Source organism: Mobula birostris, chromosome 8 (genome assembly GCF_030028105.1).
Source record: "Mobula birostris isolate sMobBir1 chromosome 8, sMobBir1.hap1, whole genome shotgun sequence".
NCBI classification, from domain to species: Eukaryota; Metazoa; Chordata; class Chondrichthyes; order Myliobatiformes; family Myliobatidae; genus Mobula; species Mobula birostris.
This window is the reverse complement of record NC_092377.1, coordinates 111,632,738-111,653,219: the sequence shown is the minus strand read 5'-3', so window position 1 is coordinate 111,653,219 and position 20,482 is coordinate 111,632,738. Positions and strand designations below refer to the sequence as shown.

The window sequence follows — 20,482 nt, the reverse complement described above, 5'->3', positions numbered from 1 at the left end:
TGGAATGGTTGGGGGGTGGGAATCAAGTTAAAGAGGCTAGGCGAGAGGAGGTTAGTTCACAACAGGGAGATGGGAACCAGTGCAGAGAGACAGAGCGGTGTAAAATGAGGGTAGAAGCAAAAAGTAGTAAGGTGAAAAGTAAAAGTGGCAGGCCGACAAATCCAGGGCAACCATCAAAAAGGGCCACTTTTCAACATAATTGTATAAGGGCTAAGAGAGTTGTAAAAACGCGCCTGAAGGTTTTGTGTGTCAATGCAAGGAGCATTCGTAACAAGGTGGATGAATTAAAAGTGCAGATTGTTATTAATGATTATGATATAGTTGGGATCACAGAGACATGGCTCCAGGGTGATCAAGGATGGGAGCTCAACAGTCAAGGATATTCAATATTCAGGAGGGATAGACATGAAAGAAACGGAGGTGGGGTGGCGTTGCTGGTTAGAGAGGAGATTAACGCAATAGAAAGGAAGGACATATGCCGGGAGGATGTGGAATCGATATGGGTAGAGCTGCATAACACTAAGGGGCAGAAAACGTTGGTGGGAGTTGTGTACAGGCCACCAAACAGTAGTAGTGAGGTTGGGGATGGTATTAAACAGGAAATTAGAAATGCGTGCAATAAAGGAACAGCAGTTATAATGGGTGACTGCAATCTACATGTAGATTGGGTGAACCAAATTGGTAAGGGTGCTGAGGAAGAGGATTTCTTGGAATGTATGCGGGATAGTTTTTTGAACCAACATGTCGAGGAACCAACTAGAGAGCAGGCTATTCTAGACTGGGTATTGAGCAATGAGGAAGGGTTAATTAGCAATCTTGTCGTGAGAGGCCCCTTGGGTAAGAGTGACCATAATATGGTGGAATTCTTCATTAAGATGGAGAGTGACATAGTTAATTCAGAAACAAAGGTTCTGAACTAAAAGGGTAACTGAAGGTATGAGACGTGAATTAGCTAAGATAGACTGGCAAATGACACTTAAAGGGTTGACGGTGGATATGCAATGGCAAGCATTTAAAGATCGTATGGATGAACTACAACAATTGTTCATCCCAGTTTGGCAAAGGAATAAATCAAGGAAGGTAGTGCACCCGTGGCTGACAAGGGAAATTAGGGATAGTATCAATTCCAAAGAAGAAGCATACAAATTAGCCAGAAAAAGTGGCTCACCTGAGGACTGGGAGAAATTCAGAGTTCAGCAGAGGAGGACAAAGGGCTTAAATAGGAAGGGGGAAAAAGATTTTGAGAGAAAGCTGGCAGGGAACATAAAAACTGACTGTAAAAGCTTTTATAGATATGTGAAAAGAAAAAGATTGGTTAAGACAAATGTAGGTCCCCTACAGACAGAAACAGGTGAATTGATTATAGGGGGCAAGGACATGGCAGACCAATTGAATAATTACTTTGCTTCTGTCTTCACTAAGGAGGACATAAATAATCTTCCGGAAATAGTAGGGGACAGAGGGTCCAGTGAGATGGAGGAACTGAGGGAAATACATGTTAGTAGGGAAGAGTTGTTAGGTAGATTGAAGGGATTAAAGGCAGATAAATCCCCAGGGCCAGATGGTCTGCATCCCAGAGTGCTTAAGGAAGTAGCCCAAGAAATAGTGGATGCATTAGTGATAATTTTTCAAAACTCTTTAGATTCTGGACTAGTTCCTGAGGATTGGAGGGTGGCTAATGTAACCCCACTTTTTAAAAAAGGAGGGAGAGAGAAACCAGGGAATTATAGACCAGTTAGCCTAACATCAGTGGTGGGGAAACTGCTAGAGTCAGTTATCAAAGATGTGATAACAGCACATTTGGAAAGCGGTGAAATCATCGGACAAAGTCAGCATGGATTTCTGAAAGGAAAATCATGTCTGACGAATCTCATAGAATTTTTTGAGGATGTAACTAGTAAGAGTGGATAGGGGAGAACCAGTGGATGTGGTATATCTGGATTTTCAAAAGGCTTTTGACAAGGTCCCACACAGGAGAATAGTGTGCAAACTTAAAGCACACGGTATTGGGGGTAATGTATTGATGTGGATAGAGAATTGGTTGGCAGACAGGAAGCAAAGAGTGGGAATAAACGGGACCTTTTCAGAATGGCAGGCAGTGACTAGTGGGGTACTGCAAGGCTCAGTGCTGGGACCCCAGTTGTTTACAATATATATTAATGACTTGGATGAGGGAATTAAATGCAGCATCTCCAAGTTTGCGGGTGACATGAAGCTGGGCGGCAGTGTTAGCTGTGAGGAGGATGCTCAGAGGATGCAGGGTGACTTGGATAGGTTAGGTGAGTGGGCAAATTCATGGCAGATGCAATTTAATGTGGATAAATGTAAAGTTATCCACTTTGGTGGCAAAAACAGGAAAACAGATTATTATCTGAATGGTGGCCGATTAGGAAAAGGGGAGGTGCAACGAGACCTGGGTGTCATTATACACCAGTCATTGCAAGTGGGCATGCAGGTACAGCAGGCGGTGAAAAAGGCGAATGGTATGCTGGCATTCATAGCAAAAGGATTCGAGTACAGGAGCAGGGAGGTACTACTGCAGTTGTACAAGGCCTTGGTGAGACCACAGCTGGAGTATTGTGTGCAGTTTTGGTCCCCTAATCTGAGGAAAGACATCCTTGCCATAGAGGGAGTACAGAGAAGGTTCACCAGATTGATTCCTGGGATGACAGGACTTTCATATGATGAAAGACTGGATCAACGACGCTTATACTCGTTGGAATTTAGAAGATTGAGGGGGGACCTTATTGAAACGTGTAAAATCCTAAAGGGATTGGACAGGCTAGATGCAGGAAGATTGTTCCCAATGTTGGGGAAGTCCAGAACGAGGGGTCACAGTTTGAGGATAAAGGGGAAGCCTTTTAGGACCGAGATTAGGAAAAACTTCTTCACACAGAGAGTGGTGAATCTGTGGAATTCTCTGCCACAGGAAACAGTTGAGGCCAGTTCATTGGCTATATTTAAGAGGGAGTTAGATATGGCCCTTGTGGCTAAAGGGATCAGGAGGTATGGAGGGAAGGCTGGTACAGGGTTCTGAGTTGGATGATCAGCCATGATCATACTGAATGGCGGTGCAGGCTCGAAGGGCCAAATGGCCTACTCCTGCACCTATTTTCTATGTTTCTATGTAAGTGCAAGGGAGAGTCTCTGCTTCACTACAATGCACACTCTCAGGTTCAGAATACCTGATCTGCAAGTCCTAGATCTCTATGCTCAATAGCACTAGCTGGATAGAGTCTGTGATGTCCACTGCTGTTTCAACAGGTAAACGGCAGCAGCTCCAGAACCACTAGTCACCAGACACTTCAGCCCAACGGCAAAGCCTGCTGCTATAACGGCCCTTCAATGCCCCAATACAACCTGCTAGAATTCAAAAACACAATATTCTGCAGACGTTGTAAATCCAGAGCGACGCACAAAAGGACTGGAGGAACTCAGACCAGACAGCATCTGCAGAGAGGAATAAAGAGATCTTCCTCTCCTCTACCTTCTTATTCTGGCTTCTTCCCCCTTCCTTTCCGGTCCTGATGAAGGGTCTTGGCCCAAAACATCAACTGTTTATTTCTCACCATGATGCTGTTTGACCTGCTGAGTTCCTCCAGCACTTCACATGTATTCAATTTGCAATTCATTAATCATCTTAACAATTACATTTAAACATTTCTAATATTATTTAGAAATTTATTGAAAAGAACATACCTTGCAGTACATTCAATGGATTGGAAAGGTGGGCAAGCATATGACGTGCGCCATTCAAAGAGGTATGTGCAGTCTGGGGTTTCTCTCAGAAACACTGGCTCGCCCTGTGATCAAAGAGGACAAAATGTGAACTCCTGCACTTTTAAGAGAAAGCATGCAGTTTGCAATGTTACACTGTTTTCAACGCATGAGAAATGGGGCCTTCTAGAGACTGGCACGAAAGCTCATAGCAAAGATGCATCATCTTTCATTAGTCTGTCTTCCACTTGCAAGTAAACAGACATCCCATAAAAGGAGTTCATATAATAGGCTCACACATTATCTCATTGAGCCTGCCAATAAAAGCAAAATGGATGTCTACCAAATACTTCCTGTGTGTGGCAGTGTGTTTCTAAGAGATTCAGCCATTCCCTAAGCAAAACAGTCAGATCCAATAAAGGCAGAACAAGTGGGAAAATATTATTTGCCTGTCTGCTATGATCTCTGAGCAATTTTCCAGATATGACAACAATCCAGTGACTGGCAAAGACATCTTTTTAAATTGGCACAGGGACTGAAAATGTCAGAAATATTCAGGTCAGGCACATCTTTGGAGAGAATACTTTACTGGAGAGGATGGCTCAAATCAGGAGAAAGTGCTTTAGGTTGGCAAACTTTTATTTGAACAGTTATGTCAAAAAATATTTGACCTGATAGGTGAACTGTACATTGCCACTGATGCTGACTGGTCTATTAAGTATTTACATTTTTCTGTCTGTTTTTAATTTAATTACAGCATCTGAAGATTTTGCTTTAGTTTTACAGGCCCCATGAGGGATGGATTTGGCATTTACAGTCTTGGATCTTTAATGCACAGAGTTAATCCAGAATTTTTGTTGCTTTTATCAATGATTCTGAACAGCTTCACAATGTGAACCTGTTGTCAGCACAGCTCCAGTTTTGTCAGGGCAGTGCCAATCAATGAAGATCTAGTCCAGGTCCCCTACTGATGGCCCCAAAACTACATTTGGGAATCAGACTTAAGAGTTGAAAGAAAAAGTTTGTGAACCCTTTGCAATTACCTTTCTGCATTAATTACTCATAAAATGTGGACTGATCTTCATCTAAGTCACAATGATAGACAAACACAATCTACCTGAACTAATAACACACAATTGTACATTTCCTCGTCAATACTGAGTACACCATTTAAACAATCACAGTCTTGGTTCAAAAAAGTATGTGAACCTCTGGGGTAATGCGCCTTCTACAAAAGCTACTTGGAGTCAGGTGTTCCAATCAAGGAAATAAGATTGGAGATGTGGGTTGTAGGGCCGCCCTGCCCTTTTAAAAAAAAGACACATGAAGTCAGATTACTGACAGAGCCTGCTCTTCTCAAGAAAGATCTGGTTATGTGTACCATGCCTTGATCAAAACAACTTTCAGAGGTCCTCAGAAGAAGAATTGTGGAGATGCATGAAGCTGGAAAAGGCTACAAAAGCATTTCTAAAGACCTGAGTGTACATCAGTCCACAGTAAGAGAAACTGTCTACAAATGGGGTAAATTCAGTATTGTTACTTTCCCTAGGAGTGGGTGTCCTGCAAAGATCACATCAAGGGCACAAAGTGCAATGCTGAAGGAGGTGGAAAAGAACCCAATGGTAACAGCAAAAGACCTGCAAATATCTCTCGAATTTGCTAAAGTCTCTGTTCATGAATCCATTGTAAAACAAACACTGAACAAAAATGGTGTTCGTGGAAGGACACCTCAGAAGAAACTACTGCTCTCCAAATAAAAAACATTGCTGCATGTCTCAAGTTTGCAAAAGACCATCTGGATATTCCACCAACACACATCAAAGTTGCTGGTGAACGCAGCAGGCCAGGCAACATCTATAGGAAGAGGTATAGTCGACATTTCGGGCTGAGACCCTTCGTCAGGACTAACTGAAAGAAGCGCTAGTAAGAGATTTGAAAGTGGGAGGGGGAGGGGGAGGGGGAGATTCAAAATGATAGGAGAAGATAGGAGGGGGAGGGATGGAGCCAAGAGCTGGACAGGTGATTGGCAAAAGAGATGTGAGAAGATCATGGGACAGGAGGCCCAGGGAGAAGGAAAAGGGGGAGGGGGGAAAAACCCAAAGGATGGGCAAGGGGTATAGTCAGAGGGACAGAGGGAGAAAAAGGAGAGAGAGAGAAAGAATGTGTATATATAAATAAATAACGGATGGGGTAAGAGGGGGAGGTGGGGCATTAGCGGAAGTTAGAGAAGTCGATGTTCATGCCATCAGGTTGGGGGCTACCCAGACGGAATTTAAGATGTTGTTCCTCCAACCTGAAAGTGGCTTCATCTTTACAGTAGAGGAGACCGTGGATAGACATGTCAGAATGGGAATGGGATGTGAAATTAAAATGTGTGACCTTTCACTTATCCTTGTAAGCGGAACCAGTGCTACACATGCCCTTACACTTCCTCCCTTACCACCATTCAGGGCCCCAGACAGTCCTTCCAGGTGAGGCGACACTTCACCTGTGAGTCGACTGGGGTGATATACTGCGTCCGGTGCTCCCGATGTGGCCTTCTATATATTGGCGAGACCCGACGCAGACTGGGAGATCATTTTGCTGAACACCTACACTCTGTCCGCCAGAGAAAGCAGGATCTCCCAGTGGCCATACATTTTAATTCCACATCCCATTCCCATTCTGACATGTCTATCCACGGCCTCCTCTACTGTAAAGATGAAGCCACACTCAGGTTGGAGGAACAACACCTTATATTCTGTCTGGGTAGCCTCCAACCTGATGGCATGAACATTGACTTCGCTAACTTCCGCTAATGCCCCATCTCCCCCTCGTACCCCATGTTATTTATTTATATACACACATTCTTTCTCTCTCTCCTTTTTCTCCCTCTGTCTCTGTGACCTAACCCCATGCCCATCCTCTGGGTTTTTTCCCCCCCTCCCCCTTTTCCTTCTCCCTGAGCCTCCTGTCCCATGATCCTCTCATATCCCTTTTGCCTATCACCTGTCCAGCTCTTGGCTCCATCCCTCCCCCTCCTGTCTTCTCCTATCATTTCGGATCTCCCCCTCCCCCTCTCAAATCTCTTACTAGCTCTTCCTTCAGTTAGTCCTAACGAAGGGTCTCGGCCCAAAATGTTGACTGTATCTCTTCCTAGATGCGTTCACCAGCAACTTTGATGTGTGTTGCTTGAATTTTCAGCATCTGCAGAATTCCTCGTGTTCTGGATATTCCACAATGCTTCTGGGACATTGTTCTGTGGACAGATGACACAAAAGTTTAATTTTTTGGCAGAAATGCACACCAGTATGTTTGGAGGAAAAAGGGCACCAACACCAAAACCTCATCCCAACTGTGAGGTATGATGGAAGGAGCATCATTTGGGGCTGCTTTGCTGCCTCAGGGCCTGGACAGCTTACAATCGTTAAGAGAACAATGAATTCAAAATTATATCAAGACGTTTTTCAGGAGGATGTCAGGATAGTGGTCCATCATCTGAAGCATAATAGAAGTTGGATGATGGCAATAAGACAATGATCTGAAATACAAGAGTAAATCAACAACAGAATGGTTTAAAAAGAAAATTATGTTTTGTAATGGCCAAGGCGGAGTCCAGACCTTAACCCAATTGCAATGCTGTGCCATGACCTGAAGAGGGCTGTTCATGCAAGGTATCCCAGAAATACTGATGAACTGAAACAGTGTTGTATGGAGGAATGGTCTAAAATTCTTCTTTATTATCGTGCAAGTCTGATCAGCAGTTACAGGAAGCATTTGGTGGAGGTTATTGTTGCTAAAGGAGGTTCTACCAGTTATTAAATGCAAGGATTCACTTGCTTTTTCCAGCCTGGACTGTGAACGATTAAAGAACGTGTTCAATGAAGATATGAGATGTAAAATTGATTGTGTTATTAGCTTAGGCAGATTGTGTTGGTCTATTATTGTGGCTTAGTTGAAGATCAGACCACATTTAATAAATAATTAATGCAGAAAACCAAGTAATTGCAGAGTTCACAAACCTTTTCTTGCAACAGTGTGCTGTAAAATTTGGCTTGTAGCAGCAGTACAATGCAAAAACAAACTATTATAAATTACAAAAATTAAAGTGCAGAGGTAAAGGAAAAAGGTAGTATTCATGGGTCCAAGAGTTTCTACCAGCTGCTGGAATCCAAGAAATTTGTACTAAGTTTACAAGGTATAGGAGCAGAATTAGGCCATTTGGCCCATCAAGTTTGTTCTGCCATTTCATCACAGCTGATCCATTTTCTCTTTTATGCAGGTTTACTATTCTTCCAAATGTATGTGGGTTACTGTTCTTCCAGCTAGAACGTGGAAAATGTAATGCACACAGTGATATTTCACATTCTAAACTGAAGCCAGTTTGTGTCTAGAGTTGATTTTGTAAACTTCATGCAATATATAATTAATATTGCACCATCAAATCACTGTGCAATAGCAATTCACTTACCGGGGTTTTTCTGTGATCACAGTAGAACAGGATGGCTGTCGATCGTTGGTAGATTCTGTGGCAAATGTCTCCTCTGGTATAGTTGATCATTATCAATCCATCTTCGTAGGTTAGGTTCTGAGTAAATCGTCCTTTTTTTAAATAAAGTTAATATTAAATCCACCACAATCAGGTCAAAGGAACTGCTTTAAATGGCCAAAGTAAGGCAGCTTAAAACCAGGTCATTTGGGTTGTCAAGTAATTTTAAAAAGTGCAATAAAAATACAAATAGCCATTCCAGTAACCAAGCAGACATGAAATATTAACTACGTTGCAGATGCTGCCAGGCCTCCTGAGTGTTTTTAGCATTTGTTTTCAGAATGCCAGCATCTGCTGCTTTGTGTTTCCACTACATTTCTAAATAATGGCCTGAATGTAATTCTTTCCACAAACGATTTCCAACATCATTTTCCACAGAGCGAGTTATAGCTTTAAGGTACAAATGCTTAATTCCGAATATTCTGATGTGGAACTTCAGACAGAATGATTAAGATTCTTCAGATAGATTAATTTGACTTTTGAGCTCCCTGAATGTTTGTGGCACCAAAATATAACATGCCCACTGTACTTGATCATACAGCAAACTGGTCACATAAGTGGGTGCGCTGGCCTTCCAGTTGTTAATTTCAACCCGAAGTTCATGCCTAATCCATGTCCAAAGGTAAGTTGTACAATTTAAAATAAGGAAATAAATGAAATTAAGACTATTGAGAATGTCAACTTTGTACATGGGACAGTACAGCACCTTCATCCCATGACGTTGTGCCAACCCTTTCACCCACTCTGAGATCTAATCCCCCCCCAACTATTTTTCATTCATCAATGTACCTAATAGTTTCTTAAATATCCTTACATATCTGCTTCTACCACCATCCCTGACAGTGCATTCCATGCTCAACCACTGAGTAAAAGACTTCACCTCTGTCATCCCCCCCATACTTTCCCCCAACACCTTAAAATTATGCCACCTCATATTAGCTATTTCCGGCCAGGGGAAAAGTCTCTGGCTGTCCCCTTGATCTATGCTTCTTATCACCTTCTCATTCCTCTTCTCTCTAGAGAGAAAAGTCCCAGCTTATTCACAATCCATCCTCATAAGACAGGCAGCATCCTAGTAAATCTCTTCTGCCATCTCCAAAGCTTCCCCAGAATCAGGTTTAACATCAGGTGAAATTTGTTGCTTTGCAGCAGTTATATAGTGTAATACATAATTTAAAAAAACTTAAATAAATAGTGCAAAAAAAAAAGCAAAATAAAAGTAAACAATACTGAGGTAGTGTCCATGGGTTTGTTGTCCATTCAGAAATCTCATGGCAGAGGGGAAGAAGCTGTTCCCGAAATACTGAGTATGTCTTGTCAGGCTCCTGTACCTCATCCCAGATGGTAGCAATAAGAAGGCATGCACTGGGTGATAGGGGTCTTTAATGACAGAAGTCACCTTTTTGAGGCATCGCCTTCTGAAAATGTCCTCAGTGCTGGGGAGGCTACTGTCCATAATGAAGCTGGCTGAGTTTGCAACTTTCTGCAGCTTCTTCCAATAGTGTGCCGTGGCCCCCCCATTCCAGACAATGATGCAAATGGTTAGAATGCTCCTTACGGTACATCTGTAGAAATTTGTAAAGTCTTTGATGACATACCAATTCTCCTCAAACTCCTAATGAAATATAGCCACCGCCTTCTGTGCCTACTTTGTAATAGTATAAATATGTTGGACCCAGGATAGATCTTCAGAGATGTTAACACCCAGGAACTTGAAACTGCTCACCCATTCCACTGCTGATCCCTTGATGAGGGCTGGTGCGTGTTGCTTCCACCTCCTTCTCCTGAAGTCCACAATCATTTCTTTAGTCTTACTGACATTGGGTGCAAGATTGTTGCCGTAACACCACTCAACCAGATGACCTATCTCACTACTTGTCACCATCTGAAATTCTGCCAACAATGGCTGTGTCATCTGCAAAGGAAAAGATAGTTTTTGAGCTGTGTCTAGCCACACAGTTTTGGGTGTAGAGAGAGTAGAACAGTAGGCCAAGCACAAATCTTTGAGATGCACCAGTGTTGATTGTTAGTGAAGGGGAGATATTATCTCCAATCCACTCTGACTATGGTCTCCCAGTGAGGAAGTCAAGGATCCAATGGAAGAAGAAGATACAGAGGCCTGGGTGTTGGATCTTGTTGCGTAGTACTGAAGGTATGATTTTGTTGAATGCTGAATTGAAATCAATAAACAGCAGCCTGATGTTTAATCATCATCCAGGTGATCCAAGGATAAGTGGAAAGCCAGTGAGATTGCATACGCGATAGACAAGTTGTAGTGGGTCCTGGTCCTTACTAAGGTAGAAGTTGATCCTAGCCTTGCTGCATCACAGTAGATGTAAGTGCAATTGGGCAATAGTTACTGAGGCAGCTCACCCTGCTCTTCATGGGCACTGGTATGTATGATTGTCACCCTTTTGAAGCAGGTGGCAACCTCCGACCACAGCAGTGAGAGATTGAAGATGTCTTTGAACACACCTGCCAGTTGGTTGGCACAGGTTTTCAGAGCCCTACCAGGTACACCATCAGGGCCTGATGCCTTGTGTGGGTTCACCCTCTTGAAAGATGTTCTGACATCAGCCTCCAACACAGATCAGAGTCACCAGATGCTGCAGGGATTCACAGTGTAGTTTTATTCTCCCTTTCCAAGTGTGCATTAAAGGTGTTGAGCTTATCTGGGAGTGAAGCATCGCAACCATTCATGATGTTAGCTTTCACTTTGTAGGAAGTAATGCCCTGCAAACATTGCCAGAGCTGATATGCATTGGATTTTGTCTCCAACTTCAATCGGAATTGTTGTTTCGCTCTTAAAATAGCCTTCTGTAGGCCGTGTAGATGATTTAGCTTGATCTAGAATTATAGTTAGCCTTCTGTAGGCTGTACCTTGATTTATTGTATAGTTATAGATCATCGGTCTTGAATGCACTGATCTAGTCCTCAGCAGACTACAGATCTCCTGGTTCATCCATGGGTTTTTGTTTGGATATATTTGGTAGGTTCGCAAAGGCACACACTTATCCACACAGGTCTCGATGAAGTCCTTCCCATAATGTGGCCACCAGAACTGAACGCAATACTCCAAGTAGCATACACAAAATGCTGGAGGAACTCAGCAGAACTGGCAGCATCTATGAGAAAGACCTCATCTTTTTATTTTCCAGTCTTGATGAAAGGTCTCGGCCCAGAATGTCGATTGTTTACTCTTTTCCATAGATGCTGCCTGGCCTGCTGAGTTCCTCCAATATTTTCTATGTGTTAGTCTGACTTCCAGAATCCGCAGATTTTCTTGTTTGCGACAAAACTGAGTATGGTCTAGCCAGAATTTTATAGAGCTGCAGCAATTTCTAAAGTAACAAATAGCAACTACAAGGTTACACTGTACATCACCTCCATTGGTGAACTATTACCCCCTACAGAATAGGGTCTTTGTAAAGCAGATGCAATCACAGGGCAATGTCGTCTAAACAGGTACCGGTACTGAGCAGATAACTGCTGCTACCCCAGTATCATTAGGAAACCCTGAGTTTCAGCTCTTCCCTGTGGAGTGCTGACAAAAAGCCAAGACCAAGACCTGCAGGAAACAGAGTAAATTCCAACTTCCATCTGAGCGGGTGGAGGGGGGGGGGGGATATTAAGCTCCATTGGGAAGGATGGCTTTCCACTGAAGAGTCAACTTAGAAAGAGGGGGAGATGTTGGACTGTGTTTTCCTATGTATTCCGCTAGGAAAATGGCTCAGATGTTTTCATGACTGTTCCCACCATTCTTGACGTCTGGCCTACAGGAAGCTGCGCTTGCTTTCAAGCTTCTCAATGGTTAATCAAGACAGAGCATTAAAAGCACATCTACACAGAGTGCTGCCAGGAGAAAGTAGCATTCATCATCAAGGACTCCACTCTTCCACAGCAGGACGGAGGCACAGGAGCCTTCAGTCCCACACCACCAGGTTGAGGAACAGTTTTTAAACCATACCAGCCATCTGGCTCCTGAACCAGTGTGGATAACTTCACTCACCTCAACACCAAACTGTTTTCACAACCTATGGACTCACTTTCAATAAGTTTTAACTCAAGTTTTTAGCATTATTTATTTACATATTTATTACCATTTGATTTATTTTATTTGTACAGTTCATCTTTTTTTGCACATTGGTTGTTAGACTTTGTGAAGTTTTCCATTGATTCTATTGTATTTCTTTGTTCTGCTGTGAATGCCTGCAAGGAAATGATTCTCAGGGTGACATCTACACATACTTTGATAATAAATTTATTATGAACTTTTGAAATTAAGATACAGTACTGTGCAAGCCTTAAGCAAATATATAGTTAGGGTGTCTAAGAGTTTTGCACAGTACTGCAATAATTTTATGCACTGTACTGCTGCTGCTTCAAAAAAAAAATCACATCATATGTGAGTAATGATAAACCTGATTCTGACATGGATCTCCATTGTGAACTGAGAGGGAAGGAGGCAAGGAGAGGGGAATCATGTTTGGAAAAAGGGGAGAGGAGGGAGTGGGAAGCACCAGAGAGACATTCTGTAATGATCAATAAACCAATTGCTTGCAACCAAATGACCTTGCCTGGTGTCTCAGGACTGTGTCTGCAGCCGTGCCACCCCGCCAGCGCCCAGCACGACTTGTCTGCCACCTGTCCCACACCCCTCCTACGGTGCTCCACCCTCACCATTCCCAACATCCTCTGCTCCCATCAGAATTACAGACCTGCTCTAGGCTCCATGTTAACAAATACAGGATTGTGTGGACATCAAATGCCAAGATTTCTCTTTTGGAAGAAGAAATGACCCGTGTCCATTTACCAAAATCATTGTTTATATTTTTCCTCTTCCCAGAATAGACATCTTCCCTAGAACATTCTCGGCTGTCGTATATCAATATATTAAAGGAAAAACATACCAGCAATCTTGTGAGTACTTCCTTTCACTTGACATGCTGAAACTGCATCTGCCCGATTGCCTGTGTCATTTCCACACTTGAATTCTCTCAACTGGTCACAAACTCGGAAGTAATATGTGTATTCATCAACATTAACCTGATAGTTTTTGTTTGCGAGTGAGCGAAGGTCAAGTACATAACCATATTTGGGGTCTTTAACCTGGCAATTTTCACCTGTAGGAGCAAACACGTTCTTGTTAATGTTGCATTGTACAAGTTACTATTTCCATTTTATGCTTCATACCTGTGTGGTTTGCATTATTCAGACTTAATTCTGTCATTTCATTTCTAACTAAGCACTCTTTCTAATGTTACTCCCTAAATGACCTTTAACTCAATGACTTCCGAAATGTCCTTTAAAGCAATTAACCCTTTCATTACACACTGTGTGTAATGTAATAAAAAGGACTCACCCTTTGTCAATTCTTCAATACAAGAATCCAGAAATTTCTTGTATATATCATAAATTTATCCAACACATTATTACTATTGATTTCTACATAAAAGAATCAGGGCAAGCTCTCCAACTCAATGAAATGTGTCAAACTAGCCCAAGAGGAAAGCAACCCAAGTCTTAACAGACTGAACACTTCATGCATTGCAATTAGCTAAGTTGTTGCAAGTACTGAAGTACAGTCAGAAGTCTTCATGGAACTGACCAAAGTACTGTATCAAGTTCCCATAACATCCCAGTACTGGGAACCATGTCCAAAAGAACTATATGACTATATCTAGTTATCCCAGGCTCGACAACAAGGGCAGATGGGGTAAACCTCAGCAACAGAAGATCTGAACGATATAAACTATGATCTGTAAATGAACTGGACCAAATTTTAAGTATAAAGGAATTAAAGTTGTAAACTCAGTCATGGCTACTAGCTTCCCCAGCATCCAGGACATCTTCAAGGAGTGCCTGAAAAAGGTGGCATTCATAATTAAGGACCCCACATCAGCCAGGACATGCCCTGCTCTCATTGCTATCATCAATGAGAACCTGAGGAGACACACTGAACGATTCAGGAACAGCTTCCTCCCCTCTGCCATCAGATTTCTGAATGAACATTGAACCCATGAACACCACCTCACTACTTCCGTTTTCTCTCTTTGCACTACTTATTTAACTTTTAAACATACAGTATAAATACTTACTGTAATTTACAGCTTTATCTATTGCAATGTGCTGCTGTCACAAAACAAATTTGATGACATATGCCGGTGATATTAAACCTGATTCCCAGTAATCAATTTTTGTAAATCCTGACCAGTTTACCTAAGTTCTTTATAGAGGTGGTTCCCAATGGCTAAAAATGAACAGGCTTCACTAAAAAACAAGATTTAACTTATAAATTATTTATATTGTCATATCCACAAACTTTCACCTTGCGCCCTGCGAACCGGACATGCAGCAGGAGTACGCCACACAAAAAGATACTCGCAATCATCGAAGTCTTCAAATACAGGGGAGCCCTGCAGTAGAAGAGAGCAAATTTATGGCAAGGCAATTCGGAAAGGCACAACATCCTTTAGAAACAGTCCCCTGATCAAGAACAAAGTTTACTGACTTAGAAAGAGATCAAAAATGGCAACAGCAGCTTCAACTGGGGTGGGGGAAGAGAGCAGGAAAGATGGGGTTGTTCTCCTTCAGGTACTCAAATTTAAGAAACACTTAAAAATCATAAATATCTTAGTGCATTAAATATAAAACATTTGACTTTTAAAATTTTAGTAATACAGCATGGTAATGATGGCAGAATATAGCTTTAACAGTAAGACTCGTGGCAGTGTGGAGGATCAGAGGGATCTTGGGGTCCGAGTCCATAGGACACTCAAAGCTGCTACACAGGTTGACTCTGTGGTTAAGGCAGCGTACAGTTCATTGGCTTTCATCAATCGTGGGATTGAGTTTAAGAGTCGAGAGGTACTGTTGCAGCTATATAGGACCCTGGTCAGACCCCACTTGGAGTGCTGTGCTCAGTTCTGGTTGCATCACTAGAGGAAGGACATGGAAACCATAGAAAGGGTGCAGAGGAGATTTACAAGGATGCTGCCTGGATTGGGCAGCATGCCTTAAGAGAATGGGTTGAGTGAACTTGGCCTTTTCTCCTTGGAGCGACAGAGGATAAGAAGTGACCTGATAGAGGTGTATAAGGTCATGAGAGGTATTGATCGTGTGGATAGTCAGAGGCTTTTCCCCAGAGCTGAAATGGCTAGCACAAGAGGGCATAGTTTAAAGGGTGCTTGGAAGTAGGTACAGAGGAGACGTCAGGGGTAAGTTTTTTTACGCAGAGAGTGGTGAGTGCATAGAATAGGCTGCCGGCAGTGGTGGAGGCTGTGGAAACGATAGGGTCTTTTAAGAGACTCTATTATTCTAAGAGGGGTATGGGTTAAACGTAGGTAGATCTGCGCATGTTTGGCACAGCTTTGTGGGCTGAAGGGCCTGTATTGTGCTGTACGTTTTCTATGTTTCTATGTTCTAACAGGCCCTTCTGGCCCAACAAGCCTGCAACACCCAATTACCCTACTAACTGGATGCCTTTGGATTGTGGGAGGAAACCGGAGCACCCGGAGGAAACCCACATGGTCAGACACTCCATACAGACAGCGGTGGGAACTGAACCTGGGTCGCCGGTCCTGCTAACCACTATACAACCATGCAGCACCTAACATTTTCCCTTCTGCAGGAGAAAAGGTAATCAGGTTTTAAACGAATTTCTGAAGAACCAGTGGGACTTTCCTCATCTAATGACCTAGAGAAGCTGCATGGCTTTGAGTACCTCTTAAATCTCCTTGAAGGAGAACAATCCTAGCTTCCCCACTCTTCACTCAGTTGAAGTCCATCTGCTGAAACCATTTTGAACTTGTGTAAACAGACAAATTTTGTTTTGATCAGAGAATTGAATTTTATTCCTCTAAGCACAGCTGGTGACCTAGAATGCACTGACTGAAAGGCTCATACAATAGTGATTTGCAGAAAGGGAAATCAGAACACATTTGGAAGAATACATTTGTAGGGCTATGGAGAGGAGCACGGAAGCATTATTTAAAAACACCAGAAGAAGCACACAGGCCTAAACTGACTCCCTTTGATAAGTGTTATATGAAAGTGAAGGACAATTAAATTCTTCCCTCTCAAAGGAAAATCAGAAACTTGCATTCATTTACAAAGAACACATCACATTTGACAGAAGTTAACTCTGCACCCTTATGTGCTTGGTTCATGTTGACAATGTTGCATTGTTGTACCAATGGAATCCAAATATGTCACATGAAACAATTGAGGCCTGCTTCACTTGTGTGGTAGCACAATGCCTCGCAGTACAGGCAACCTGGGTTTAATTCCTGCCACTGCCTGCAGGCAGTTTTGTCTTTTCAAATCTTTTTATTATTATTATCCAAAATTAACATGAGTACATCAAAGTAAACACGAGTACAAAGTCTCAAGAAAAAAAAAACATTTTGAAGATTGAAAAATTTTTGGTGGTAATAAAAAAACCCTACTAAGCAAGAAAAAGTGGGAGTTTGTATGTTCTTCCCATCACCGCATGTGTTTCCTCCGGGTGCTCTGGTTTCCTCACACAGGTTTAAGACAGGTTAATTCATCATTGCACATTGTCCTGTGATTAGGCTAGGATTAAGACCTGGGATTAATGAGTGGTGAGGCTCGAAGGGCCTATTCCGCACTGTACTTCAATAAATAATCACATTTTGCAGCCATACTTAGTTGACAGCTTCAAGTTAACAAGACAAGGAGGGCATGTCGTATCAAGTAAATACAAAGCCAATTCATCCCCTTTATTGACCAGAGGAAGAGTGAACTGCACAAAAACAATGGCAAAAAAAAACTAGCTATATTGGTGATCTACAGTCTTAACTAGTTTAATTTTAACAATACTGTTGGAAACACATACAAGTGACTAAGACTAAACATGGTGCAAAGAGGTCAAACTAATGATTGCGCGAATGAGCCACTAGATAATGCATCTGAAAAAATACAAGTTCAGATTCATGGATTTCTGACAATGTCAAAGTACTTCACATTGGTGCAATAGTCTTCCTAGTAACTAAGCTTTGAAATGTTAATCTCCAAGTTGCATCAATCTCTGCGCATTAATACAGCTTGCTACGTTTCTCACAAAGTATCAATTACATTCTCTAAAACACTTAGGAAAATACAGACTTACTGGGACTTCATCACACTGGAAGAGGATGCGTGTGGAATACCGCAGACCACCTTTGCACTTGTCGCCATTCCGATAGGCAATGCTCAGGGAGCCATCAGTCCCAGCCTGTGGACGCATCTGAATGTAACCCAAGTTCTGACCCTTATCAGCATATTTCATACAGGATCCTACAGCACCACCTGGTGAACAAAACCAAGCCATTTGAAATCCATCTTCTCAATGGTTTCCACCAAGCTTAAAATCCTTCCGATTCATGCTGCTGTTCGTATAGACTCCAGCCAGGTAAGCAGCCAAGTGGCATCCACCAATTATTGTTACACAAAGACAAGAGACAATTACAAGCACAGGGTGCTCTGGTTTTGCCTGCCTGCACATCACCCAGCCTGAACAAGAAAATTGCCCAACTTCATTTTAAACCTGATGCTGTGGGACTTCTGGGAAAATCCTTTTGCACAAAGCCAGGAGGGTAGAATATATTTGCAAAGAAACAAACAATGGATTAAGATGAGCAGCAAAGATTAAAGCACTTATAAGTGAGGAATAGTGCACTTATAGCCCTGCTTGGTGCTACAGTTAGACGGATCAAAGACTTTTGCTTGGATCTCTACAAATGAGCAGAGGAGAGGAAAAAAGTCCTGCTTTCATAAAAAGAGAGGACGTCAGAGAAATTGCTGGGATCCAGCTTCAAAATGGATATTGTGAAACAAAGCAAGTGCCTTGTGAATGTCAAGTAATCATGGGAGACCAAGAGCAGAGACCCAGCAGAGAAAGCTGGATTTCATTTGGCAATTTGAATTTTGATGATAGCTCAAGTTGCATGTTGCAACAAGCAGGGCAAACAGGAGATTGAGACAGGCAAGGCTCCCCTTCCCCATTCAACCAGAACACCATCGAGAGTGCCCTGACCAGCTTTCACCATCTGGTATGGGGGTTACAAGGCATCTGACTGCAAGTCCCTGCAACAAATTGTGAGGGTCCCTCCTCCCAACCCAGGGAATAAACCAGAACCACTGTGTTGACAGAGGAACCCCTCTCATCCATACCACATCCTCCTTGATCTCCTACCGTCAGGCAGAAGGCACTGCTGTATAAGAACGAGGACAGAAGCAGGCTCTTTGGCCCATCTAGTTTGTACCAAACCATTAATGCCATCTACCTGCACCTGGAGCATAGCCCTATATACCTCCCCCACCCACCCCACAATCCATATTTCTTAAATGTTGAAATCAAATCCACATGCACCACTTCCCTGGCAGCTTGTTCCACACTCTCACCACCCTCTAAGTGAAGAAGTTTCCCCATCGTGTGTTTCCCAACCTATTTTAATGTCCTGGACCAACACCATTAAGCAAGGGGTCCATGGACTTCAGGTTGGGAACCCCTGCCTTAAACATTTGACCTTTCACCCTTAACACATGGCCTCTAGTTGTAGTCTTGGAGGAAAAAGCTTGCTTGCATTTGCCTGATCTATACTCATAATTCTGTACACCTCTATCAAATCTCCCCTCATTCTCCTACACTCCAGGGAATGAAGTCCAAACCTGCTCAACCTTTCCCCATTACACAGGTCCTCAAGTCCCACCAATGTCCAGGTAAGTTATGTTTCGAATGGTGAGTGAACTTGCAGAATGGGAAATACAATATGTTTGCATATCCTGTGACTAGCATTATTTCAGCAGATAGCCTTGTCTTTATTGGTTGTGTATGTGGTGCTCTATCCACCACTCTTCCTGGCTTTAGAGTACAAACTGATTTGCTGTTTAATATCTCAGTCAAGTCCCTGAGCTGAAATATAAATGTACAGACAAATTATGTGTGGCTATAATCAAGGTTTATAGAACCTGTTTATAGAAGGGACCGATGCCACAAACAGCTGAGATCTGCACAGTGGATCCAACGACTACATTTCAAATCCTAGGATCTAGTTAAGAATGTTTTTAAAAATCTAGTTATTTTTCAGAACCAAAGAAAATGATAAAGTTAATGGAGCTGAATAAAATCTTATTCTGTAGATGTAAATGTCCAGTCATATACAAGACGTACTTTGCTTGTCCAATGAGGCTTAATGCTGCCATCATTCATGGGGAATGGCGAGTTCACTACATACCTACCAGCATCTTGAAATACTGAGACGAAGGCAACTCGTTCCCAAAACAAAACTGTACAACTCCCAGGAATAAATGAAAGTGGAATTTAACAGCCTTAATGTAAACATGGATGCTGCTTGGCTCTCCCTCAAAGTCTGAAGCGAACCTGTACTCGCTCTTTCACTTGTGTGCTCAATAAAACAGCACACTTGTTTTAAGATCACTGATAATCTGATTGCAGTACCTTCCGAAAAAAAAAAGATTGAGCTAATTTTCATGAAAACCAATTTCAGTAACTGTAGTCCCAGAAAACACAAGGTCAAGCTCTGTGCAGTCTCAAGAACCAGCTTCACGGAGATCAATGTTCCAGTTCAACCATACACAAGTATATAGCTTAACGAAACAGTGTTCCTCCCAGAGCCAAGATACAAAAACCACGGTACATATGCAGTCACATGCAACACATAACAATGCTAGCACATACAATCACAAAGTAATATAACACAAGTCCCTAAATGGTATGGCTTAAAGATTGATGGTGCATGGGATATTGTCCTGAAGCATGTTTCTATAAGAACAAGTATACAGCAGTTCCTCAACTCACACTGAGTCAAAGATTTCATAGCCTAACATTTACACTCACCTGGACAACCTTCAACTGGAGGCAAGGGCTTGCAGACATTTAGATAAAATATGCGTTTTTTCCCACCTTCGGCTGTATCAACTGCAATCCAAGGATCATCGTCCCTCGCAAGCTCACTCAGGTCATATTCATTGCCTGCTGCATCTGAAACCATCCAGCAATGTGGATTCGTTATACATTTCAATTGTGGAGGAACCAGTTCGGCAAATGCATTAATGTTCCCAATTACAAGGAAAAAAAAATACAATTTTTACACAAAAAGCTTCAACGCATTCAGCTTTAATACACTAGTCTGCACTTTGGAAGATGAAAAAATTGAACCCCTTTATTTTGGAGTATATCAGAGAAGTTCCCACCAAAACAAACATCAAACAGAA

The 20,482-nt window shown here is 42.3% G+C and overlaps 1 protein-coding gene across 1 annotated transcript in view; it reads right to left on the bottom strand.

The window, feature by feature from the left end:
• Positions 1-20,482, bottom strand: part of igf2r (insulin-like growth factor 2 receptor) — a 211,139-nt gene that overhangs the window by 73,927 nt on the left and 116,730 nt on the right. Inside the window, exons 24-29 of the mRNA XM_072265972.1 lie at positions 20,106-20,249; positions 17,376-17,554; positions 14,574-14,661; positions 13,156-13,368; positions 8,168-8,298; positions 3,700-3,803 (exon numbers count right to left, since the gene is read on the bottom strand). Coding sequence (XP_072122073.1) covers positions 3,700-3,803; positions 8,168-8,298; positions 13,156-13,368; positions 14,574-14,661; positions 17,376-17,554; positions 20,106-20,249 — 859 coding nt within the window. The remainder of the gene's footprint in view (positions 1-3,699; positions 3,804-8,167; positions 8,299-13,155; positions 13,369-14,573; positions 14,662-17,375; positions 17,555-20,105; positions 20,250-20,482) is intronic.